Source organism: Muscardinus avellanarius (assembly GCF_963383645.1).
Source record: "Muscardinus avellanarius genome assembly, chromosome: 7".
NCBI classification, from domain to species: Eukaryota; Metazoa; Chordata; class Mammalia; order Rodentia; family Gliridae; genus Muscardinus; species Muscardinus avellanarius.
Window position 1 is genome coordinate 28,280,550 of NC_137793.1, and position 10,626 is coordinate 28,291,175.

Genomic DNA, 10,626 nt, shown 5'->3' on the forward strand with positions numbered 1-10,626 from the left:
GTCTGGGAGTGCAGGGAACCAGGCCAGTGCGTTCCGTTCTTCATCTGGGTCCCCGAGAGTGTGCCAAGGAAGGTAGCTCTGGGGTGGAGGGGCAGAACGACAAAGTCCTGGGGTGCAAAGGACCCTGAACGGTCCTGGATCTTCCCTCTAGGCCCACCCAAAGCTCTGAGGGTAGAGGGCACCCCCTCTTCCCACCGGCCATGCCCACCAACCTGTGCCCACCAACCATGCCCACAATCTGCTCCTGTGCCCTCGCAGCGCTCCCTGATGAGCTACAAGTCCATCCTGGTGATGCGCTCCATCCCGGAGCTGCTCCAAGGCCCACCTGACAGCCCTTCCCTGGGAGTGGCCCGGCACCTTCGCGGAGATGCCAGCGGCTCCTCCAGCTCCTCCTCCTCCTCTGACAATGAGATCTCCCCATTTTCCCGGGCCAAATCTCTGCCTCCCTCCCCAGTGGCCCACTCCCCACTGCTGCACCCCCGGGGCTTCCTGCGGCCCTCCTCCAGCCTGCCAGAAGAGGCGGAGGGCTGGGTGCCAGCCCTGGCTGCAGCTCCCCTGGAATCCTCTCAAGGCACTGGGCCACCCACGTCCCCAGGCTGTGTGCCACGGCACAGTGTCATCAGCAGCCTGTTCTACCAGCAGGCAGGAGAGGGTCCAGAGCGTGGGAGCCCAGCCCCAGGGGGCAGGCGGCATGCGGCCCGGAGGAAGCACCTGCTGAAGGGTGGGTACATCGCCAAGGTGCTGCCTGGCCTGCGGGAGCCTCTGATGGAGCACCGTGTGCTGGAGGAGGAGGCTGCCAAGGAGGAGCAGGCAGCGCTGGGGACCGACATGTCCTCCTTCGAGACTGCCCTGCGGCTGCCTGGTGCCAGCGCCCAGGAGGCCCCCAGTGGTAGCCGCACCCTGGACCACAACCCACCCAGCACCACCAGCCCCTCCCCTGAGACCAGCTGCGAGAGGCAGTGTTGTTCTGCAGCCCCCCCAGCAGTGACTAGTAAGGCCTCTGCCAGGGACATGAGGCACCCTGAGGGGGCCAAGCTATTTCCATCTGCTGGTGGTGGCTTACAGCCTACTTGGCATGAAGGGCCAGCCTTTCCAGAGCAGCAGGCCCCCTCCCATCACCCCGAGCAGGATTCTGTCACCAAGAAGCACTGTAGCCTCTCTTCACCACACTCTTCCTGCTCTCTCCCTCCAGGATCTGTCAAGGAGGCCCTCTCCCAACCCCCCTCCCCAGCCCAGGTGGGCCTCCTGCCAGACTCTAAGCAGGGGCTCCAGGATGCCTCTCTACCTGGGAGGCCCCAGCCCTGCCCCTCCAGTTCCCTTGGGCCAGCCTGCCATACCAGCAATGAGTCCGGTCTCACCCTGGACACCAAGGGTTTGTCCCAGGAGTCCAGGAGTCCTCCCGACGCCACACCCCCCTCACAGCGGCCACAGGAGCAGGCAACCACCCGGAAATTTTCCCTGGGATCCCGTGGGGGCTATGCAGGGGTGGCAGGCTACGGCACCTTTGCCTTTGGTGGGGATGCAGGGGGCATGCTGGGGCAGGGTCCCTTGTGGGCCAGGATGGCCTGGGCTGTGTCCCAGTCCTCAGAGGAGCAGGATGAGGCCAGGGGTGAGAGCCCCCTGCCCCAGGCCAGCTGGGGGCCTGTGCCTGAGGCCAGCGGAGCTTCCCTGAGGGCCTCTCCAGAGCTGACCTCACAGGAGGAAGCTGGGCAAGTGTCCCTGGTGCAGATCCGGGACTTGTCAGGTGATGCAGAGGCGGCTGACACCATATCCCTGGACATTTCGGAGGTGGATCCCGCCTACCTCAACCTCTCTGACCTGTACGACATCAAATATCTCCCATTCGAGTTCATGATCTTCAGGAGGGTCCCCAAGCCCTGGGAGCAGCCTGAGCCACCGTCCCCTGAGTCAGAGGCTGGGGAGGGGCTGGCAGAGTTCCCTGAGGCCGCTTGGCCCTGGCCAGGAGAGCTGGGTGCACCAGCCAGCCTAGAGATCACAGAGGAGCAGGACGACCTGGAGGCATTGCTGGGGGAGGCCCTTGCAGGCAGGAAGCGCAAGTGGTCCCCCACCCGGAGCCTCTTCCCGTTCCCTGGGAGGTGCCTGCCACTGGAGGAGCCCGTGGAACTTGGACTGCGCCAGAGAGTGAAGGCTTCTATGGCCCACATCTCCCGGATCCTGAAGGGCAGGCCGGAAGGTGACTCCCCTCCCCACTTCCAGTCATCTGGCATGTGCATGTACCTTGTTCTGCACCCATGGGGTCACCTCATCCTCCTATGTTGGGGATCCACAGCTCAGGATCCTGTTGGGCCCCCTCCCTGGCGCCAGAAGCTGTTCACACTCCCAGCCCCCACCTCCTGGGCCTCTGCCTGTGTCCTGGAGCCACCTCTCCTGACTGGGCACCTGCCACGGCCCCCAAGGAGAGGGTGGACCAGGATCCCCAGACCCTCCCCAACCTACTCCTCTGACCCAAGAGACCATCCTGCCTCTGGCTCCAGCAGTCCTCTTAGGCCCCTGCGGCAGGCCTCTCAGTGACTCAGCAGCTGAGGCTGAGGGAGGTGGGAAGGGAGGGAGTCTCCCCAGCATGCCTAGCTCATTTCTCATAGCCCTCACCCCTGGTTTTTCCCCTGTGCCACAGAAATATGAGGTGGGTTTGGGGTGGGGTAGTTTTTTTTCCAGGGGATCAGGCCTCTCACCTGAGACTCCCGTGGCCCCCTTCCTCCTGCAGGTGAGAAGGAGGAGCCCCCCAGGAAGAAGGCAGGCCTGGCTTCCCTTAGGCTTTCAGGTCTGAAGGGCAGGGACCAAGGTGAGTAGGCCGCCCACCCTCCCCAGGGACACTCCTCCCTGGACCAGTGGGCAAGCTCCCACCCTGAGAGGGTTCAGTGTAGTAGGCCAAGTAGTCCCAGAGGGCCTCCTGGGGGAGGTGGTAGTATTGAGAATAGGTGGATCCCACCTGTACTCCTGGCTGGGAGGTTTCCCTGAGGCTCTTCCCATGCCCCTTCCCAGCGCCATCCTTCCTGAGGGAACTCTCAGATGAGACCGTGGTCCTGGGTCAGTCAGTTACACTGGCTTGCCAGGTATCAGCCCAACCAGCCGCCCAGGCCACCTGGAGCAAAGGTAAGGACTTTCCTGGAGGTCTGGGGCTGGGACAGAGCAGGCCAGCATGTTGTCATTGCTGTCCAGGGGGAAACTGAGGCTGGCTCTGCCCTGACCCAGATGGGGACCTCCTGGAGAGCAGTGGCCGCCTCCTCATCTCTTCCACCCTGAAGAATTTCCAGCTGCTGACCATCCTGGTGGTGACCACAGAGGACCTGGGTGTGTACACCTGCAGCGTGAGCAACCCGCTGGGGACAGCGATCACCACGGGCATCCTCCGGAAGGCAGGTGGGTGGGCCATGCCAGAGGCTCCAACAGGCCGGGGAGGTGGGGCTGCAAGTGCCAGTTCCCTCTGCTGGGATTGGGGGCTGTAGAACCAGAGCTCAGGAAGCGACCTCCAGGGTGTGTGTCTGTGTTTCCAGCCAGAGTATCCCTGCTCCCATGGGGGCTGGGCCTTGCTCCTGGCTACTCTAGGTGCCTCCTGGAATGGCCAGGGATTAGACAGGGCTGCAGGAGGTCAGAGAAGATGACAAAGGTGGGCAGGACTGGCTGGGGTATCCAGCAAAGCTGAGGAACTTGGCCAGATCCTGGGCCACTCCAGGGGTCCTGAGTGCACACTGGCAATGTGGCTGGCCAGCAGGGTTCCCAGCAGGGAGGGCTGCCAGATGTCTGATCAAAGAGACGTGCCAGGCCCCTTTTGCCCATTCCTAGCTGGAACCTTGCCCGTCCTAAGAGTGAGAATGGGGAAGTGTGTCTGTGGGACCTCACAGCTGCTGACAGTGAGGAAGGATGAGGCAGGGTGTGGCCAGAAATTGGTTTCTGGAAGTCCAGTGCTCACTCTGACATGGGATGACCCCTTGCAGAGCGCCCCTCATCTTCCCCACGCCCGGACATTGGAGAGGTTTATGCAGATGGAGTGCTGCTGGTCTGGAAGCCTGTGGAATCCTGTGGCCCCGTGACATACATTGTGCAGGGCTGCATAGAAGGTACAGGATGGCCCTTGCCTTCACCTCGCTGGGGCTCCCCGAGGGACAGGATGCCCCCTCATGGCTTGGTATGGAGGGCACTCAGGGAGGCACCTAGCCTGTACTGTGCCTGTGGGTGGCCTCGGGGAATAGTTTTGCCTCCTACCTTCCCCAACCGCCTCTCACTAGCTTGTTCTCACGTGGCCCAGGCGGCAACTGGACCACCCTGGCCTCTGACATCTTTGACTGCTGCTACCTCGCCAGCAAACTGTCTCGAGGTGGCCTGTATACCTTCCGGACAGCATGCGTCAGCAAGGCAGGGATGGGCCCCTATAGCAGCCCCTCGGAGCAGGTCCTCCTGGGAGGACCCAGCCACCTGGGTGAGCCACTCTTGGGTGCACAGGGTGGATGGGGTGGCCAGTAGGTCAGATGCAGGTCCCCCTGCCACACCCTGTGGATGGCTACTGCCTGCAGGAGAAAGAATACCTGCCACACAGGCATTCATCATTGAAAGCCTACATGCTCTGGAGCCCCATCCCTCACGCCCTTCTTCACTTACCTACACCCTCACCCTGCTAGGGAGCACACTGGCCCACCATGTGCCACCATGAGAGTGGCAGTGACTTCTCTGGGTGCTATTTCTTTTCTTTTCTTTTCTTTTTTGGTGGTAGTGGGGTTCCTGGAAGCCCTTCTACCTCCGTGCTACACTCCCAGACCTATTTTTACATTTTTATTTGGAAACAGGGTCTCCTAAGCCAGCGCGCACGGCTGGCTTCGAACCTGCATGATCCTCCTGTCTCTGCCTCCCAAGCGCGGGGATTACAAACATGCGCCACCACGCCCGGCTTCTGGGTGCTATTTCTAGGTTGAACAGTGGTGCCACAGCTGTCCCTGTCCCCTCCTTGGAATGTCCTGTCGCTGTCACACACACTCTTCTGTGATGGCTGATTTTGCTCAATGCCCCCCCACACACACATTTAGATACCTCCATTCCCTGCAAAGTGGTTTGAGGAATGAGAGAGGCCAGAGTGTGTCGAAGCTGAGAGGGGCCATTTGTTTGGTGCCTGGGAATGGGAGCTGGGGAGAGCTGGGGCTGCTGGATTCCCTCCCTGACCCTTCCCACCCTTCTCCACAGCCTCTGAGGAGGAGAATGGCCAAGGGCGGCCAGCCCAGCCCCTCCCCAGCACAAAGACCTTCGCCTTCCAGACTCAGATCCGGAGGTGCGGGGGCCTCTAGGGACTGGGTGGTGGGGCCCCACCTGCTGCTGCTTTTTATGTCCCCCACCACATGTGGCTTGAAGCCTCTTCCCAGTGCCTCTGGTTGCTGCCCATGCCCCCCACCTCCTCACTGAGCTCGGTCCCTGCTCCTCCGGGTATGCGGGGCCACTCACAAGTCCCACCCATCCCCGTCACCCAGGGGCCGCTTCAGCGTGGTGCGACAGTGCCGGGAGAAGGCAAGTGGACGGGCCCTGGCAGCCAAGATCATCCCCTACCGGCCTGAGGACAAGACAGCTGTGCTCCGGGAATACGAGATGCTCAAGAGACTGCGCCACCCACACCTAGCCCAGCTCCACGCAGCCTATCTCAGCCCCCGACACCTGGTGCTCATCTTGGAGCTGTGCTCTGGGCCCGAGTTGCTCCCTTGCCTGGCTGAGAGGTGAGAGGCAGATGAAGGGTTGGATAAATAGACTGCTCAGGGCTCTGGGATGGACTGTGGGGACTGCGGCTCACCTCCAACTGCCTGCTGACCACTCCACACTGGGTTCGGCACTGCCTGCTCCATGTGGTACGCCCCACGTGGGGGCCTGTACTGAACCTCCTGTGGCCCTAGGACCTCCTACTCGGAATCCGAGGTGAAGGACTACCTGTGGCAGATGCTGAGCGCCACCCAGTACCTGCATGCACAGCACATCCTGCACCTGGACCTGAGGTCTGAGAACATGATGGTCACTGAGTACAACCTGCTGAAAGTGGTAGACCTGGGCAATGCCCAGAGCCTCAACCAGGAGAAGGTGCTGCCCCCTGAGAACTTCAAGGATTACCTTGAGACCATGGGTGCGTGTGTGGCTGGGGCAAGACACAGGCACCTGACCTATGGGGTGGGGGGAGAAGCCTCTGTCCTCCTGCATAGCCTTCTTCTCTGCTCCCAGCTCCACTGCAACCCACTGGCCCCTCACCCTGGCCTCTCCATTCCTGCCCAGCACCTGAGCTCACCCACCTGTGCCACCCACTGTATCTTATCACCCACGCCTCTGCACCTGTTCCTCTACCTGCACTCCCCCACTTGGCCCACCCACCTGGCTTCTCACCTTCATGACCACCCACCCATGCTCCTCCCCAGCACCAGAGCTCCTAGAAGGTCAAGGGGCTGTTCCGCAGACAGACATCTGGGCCATCGGTGTGACAGCCTTCATCATGTGAGTCCTTTAAGGTGTCTAGGGAGAGGTACTAGGTGGGCAAGGTAGGCCCCATCCATCTGAGGGTGACCTTGGAGTCCCCCAGTACCTCATCACCTATCATAGGTAACCTTGGAGTCCCTGCACTCCTCCACCCACTGAGTCTTTGCGTCTCCCACACAGGCTGAGCGCCGAGTACCCGATGAGCAGTGAGGGGACACGAGACCTGCAGAAGGGCCTGCGCAAGGGGCTCATCCGCCTGAGCCGCTGCTACGCTGGGCTGTCGGGGGGTGCGGTGGCCTTCCTTCGAGGCGCCCTGTGTGCTCAGCCCTGGTAAGGCTCGCCCCAACTCTCAGCCCCACCTCTGTGTGCCAGCCCTGCCCCTCCACACATCTGCCCAGCCTTCCTCAGGCCCCACTCCTGCCTAGCTCACCCCACCCACCTGGCCTGCTGGTTCTGCCCCTCCATGCCTAGAATGCAGCCCAGCCCCCTGGCCCGCACTCGCACCCACCCTGCCTTTCCTGGCCGGCTTGCTGACTCTCCCTCTGCACCAGGGGCCGGCCCTGCGCCTCCAGTTGCCTCCAGTGCCCCTGGCTGACAGAGGAAGGTCCAGCGAGGCCCGCACCAGTGACCTTCCCCACCGCTCGGCTGCGCACCTTCGTCCACGAGCGTGAGAAGCGGCGGGCTCTGCTGTACAAGAGGCACAACCTGGCCCAAGCGCGCTGAGCAGTGGTGGCCCTGATTAGGGGACCTGTGGGGTACAGATGCACCAATAAATGTTGTGAAACCAGGTGGCGTGTTTTTTGCTTCTCTGAATTCCTGTGCCCAGGGAAGGCTCCTTAGAGGTGGGTCCCATGGAGCTCTTGCAGCCCTGCTGAGTCTTCTCCCACATGAGTATGCATTTACTGCCCAGTGATAGGAGGGACCCGAGATTTTTATCAAAGCATTGTTAGCAAGTTGCTCTAGTGAAAAGCAGACCAGCCTCCAAAAGCAGGTACCAGGATGCCTGGCCCTGGCTGTGGCCCAGGCTCCCTGCCATGGGACTCCTGGGCAGTGGAGTAAGTTTATTGTCAAATGCCGCCTTGGACAAGTGCCACCTCATATTCTTTCTCAGGAGTCGTGTTGCCTCCTGCATTTCATTTCTAGTGAGAAAGGAAATTTGAGACAAACTGTTTTAGTTTCCAGTTACGATAATAAAATACCTGAGATAATTAGCTTGTAAGGAGGTTTATTTTGGCTCACAGTTTTGGTATGGAAATTGTTAATGGATACATAATATTAAAAGATGTAATTTGTAACACAAATAAACTATGTGTGGTGAGATGTAAGTGCTAGGTTTTTTTGTTTGCAATGGAAGTTGTTATTCATTTGAAATACTTGCTATAAAATGTTTTATGTAATTGCCAAGGTTCACACAAAGAAAATACCTGTAGAACATACACAAAAGTAAGGAAGGAAAGTATTCCAGAATAACTAATGAGCTCCCTGCATTCTGGCTCAAGATGTAATGTGCTTTGCTCCTGTGTGGGCTCCCACTGCTGAACCTACAACGATGAGGTGCAGCCAGGAGGCAGGGTCCTCACCAGAACTGGGCCAGAGCGGGTGCCGCCCAACCTCCCAAACTGTGACCCAGGTAAACCTCACGTTCCTCATAGACTGCCTCAGGGGTTTTATTATAGTAAAAATGAACAAGTGGGACTAGGTCAAACTTAAAAACTAATGTGCAGCAAATGGAGCAATTGGGTAAGTAAACAGACAACCTACAGAATGATGGAAAATATTTGCATATTATACATCTGACCAGTGAGTAATTTCCAGAATATATATAGAACTGCCACGGCCTGCCTCCCTTGAAGTCTGCATGATCACTGCACGCATGACGTGGCACATGCTTAAAGAGAGCAAGCCCTGAGGGAGCATGGTTCCTGGTCAGACTACTCCTTGTTCTTGGATATTCTTTCATAGCTATTGTTCTTTTGGTATGGCTCTGGTGATGTAAAACGAGGTCCCAAAAATCAGCACTGTGGGAGAAACTGATTCCGTGGAAGATAAATTTTCTGGTATATGTGTGAGCCCTTGGACTCCCCCTGCCTTGCTCCAAGCTATAATAAAATTGGCTAGAGAAGACAGAAGGGGAAAATGTGCCAGTATTGGAAAGAGGCATCAAAATGTATTAATGTGCTGGTATTGGAAAATTGTTTTGATCATTTCCAAAATGTAAAATCTAGTCAGAGCTTAGGTGCCGTGCAAGCACTCAGGCAGGGAGTGATTACAATGCAGAGTTCCTCTCTGTCTTTGCCCTTCATTCTAATCATTAACCTATAGTAAAATTAGCCTTAAGAGTCAACTGAAGCCATTAGCCCTAAAATTACAAGAAAGGCAACTGGTGCCTCTGTTTACCTCCTCTCCTCTGGGATCCAGCCTGGATATAGGAAAGGTAAACTTTGTGTGCGGCTTCAAAGCACCCTAGTTGATGAGCAACCAATAATGCCCAATACAATAGAGCCAAGGGCCAGGTAGATTCTTGACCCTTGCACTTAGTACGTGCACTGTCCAGAGTCAAAGAGGCACCACCTAGCTAAGGAATAAGTATCTAGCCCATTGCCTTGGTAACACTGATGAGAAAGATACCAATACAAAATCTATTTAAGGGTTGAGGTCCCCAAAAGGGGCTGGAGTTCCATTTTCGGGCTCCCCAGCATGCGGGTAAGCACGCTGCTTTTTTTTCTTCTCTATTTCCTACTGATCTATTTCCTACTAATTTTGTAATAAATTTTGTCAGTTGCATGAGAGGCAATTGTCCGGGTCAGTCATTTCAGGTTTCTCCCTCCCAAGTTCTGGAGAAAAATCTCCACATTTAGCGCCGTGAACAGGGACTTGAAGGAGTTTTATTTGATAAGGGGGAGAGGTCGCTGCAGAAAAAGCCACTGCAGAACTAAGCTGAATCCTTGCCCACCTTCCAAGAACCCTGTCCCCAAAGGTCCCAGTGCTCCAGCCGAGCTGGTCTGTCGCATAGAACTCCTGGTACTCAACAACAAAAAAAACTAAATAAGCCGGCTTGAAAATGGGAAAAAGACTTCAATAGATATTTCTTCAAAACAAATATACAAATGGACAACAAGCATATAAAAATATGCTTTACTTCATTAATCATCAGGGAAATGCAAATCCAGAGCACAATGAGTTATCATCTCACACCCAGTAGGACTGGGCCCACCTGAAACAAACCACACAGCAACACATTATACAAACACATGGAGACTGAACAATGGGCTTCTGAATGAACAGTGGATCAGTGAAGAAAAAGGGATCAAATTTTAAAATTCCCAGAATCGAATGCACAGGGAAATGCCACATACCAGAACCTAGAGGATGCAGGTAAGGCACTACAAAAGAGGGAAGTTTAGAGCGGTGAGTGTCTGCATTAAAAACAACAGGTTTCAAAAATAAGCTAATGATAAATCTTGAGGAAGTAGAAAGCAAGACAAACTCAAAATCAGTAGAAATAAAAATCAGACTAGAAGTAAATGAAATAGAGGCCAAAAGAAAAATAAAAATACAGAGGATCAATGAAGCAAGAGCTGGTTCTTTGGAGAGAGGGGAAGGGACCAAATAAATAAAATTAGAGGAAAATAAGGGTATATATTACATCAGATATCATGGTTGCCAGGTGTGGTTTGTGGTCCACACCTGTAATCCCAGAACTTGGGAGGCTGAGACAGAAGGATGCAAGTTCAACATCAGCATGTGGTAACTCAGGGAGACCCTGTTTGCAATGTCCCTGGGTTTAATACTCAGTAGCAAAACAAAAGCAACAAAACCCACAAAATAGAACAAACAACAAAAAAACACAGGTACAACTGAAATCCATAGGGGCATTACAGAATACTGTGGAAAAACTATATGCCAATAAATTGGAAAAACAAGAAATGGACAGATTTCTAGATACATATCAAGGGGAACCAAGAGGATATAAAAAACTAAGTGGATGAATAATAAGTAATGAAGATTAAGTAATAAATGAAGAAAAGCTAATAACCAGAAAGAAAAGCTTTTCTTTCCAATGAAGAAAAAGCTAATAACCAGGCGGACTCATGGCTGAATTCTATCAAATTTTTAAGGAAATAATGCTCTTCAGACTATTCTATGAATATATATAGGCATGGTGGGACA

The 10,626-nt window shown here is 55.5% G+C and overlaps 1 protein-coding gene across 1 annotated transcript in view; it reads left to right on the top strand.

The window, feature by feature from the left end:
• Positions 1–7,179, top strand: part of OBSCN (obscurin, cytoskeletal calmodulin and titin-interacting RhoGEF) — a gene marked incomplete at both ends in the record, with an annotated part of 117,594 nt that extends 110,415 nt beyond the window's left edge. The window contains 12 exons of the mRNA XM_080698667.1: positions 259–2,194; positions 2,726–2,803; positions 3,004–3,114; positions 3,214–3,381; positions 3,957–4,079; positions 4,268–4,438; positions 5,194–5,278; positions 5,475–5,714; positions 5,889–6,112; positions 6,399–6,474; positions 6,637–6,786; positions 7,008–7,179. Coding sequence (XP_080554793.1) covers positions 259–2,194; positions 2,726–2,803; positions 3,004–3,114; positions 3,214–3,381; positions 3,957–4,079; positions 4,268–4,438; positions 5,194–5,278; positions 5,475–5,714; positions 5,889–6,112; positions 6,399–6,474; positions 6,637–6,786; positions 7,008–7,179 — 3,534 coding nt within the window. The remainder of the gene's footprint in view (positions 1–258; positions 2,195–2,725; positions 2,804–3,003; positions 3,115–3,213; positions 3,382–3,956; positions 4,080–4,267; positions 4,439–5,193; positions 5,279–5,474; positions 5,715–5,888; positions 6,113–6,398; positions 6,475–6,636; positions 6,787–7,007) is intronic.
• Between the last annotated feature and the right edge of the window lie 3,447 nt (positions 7,180–10,626).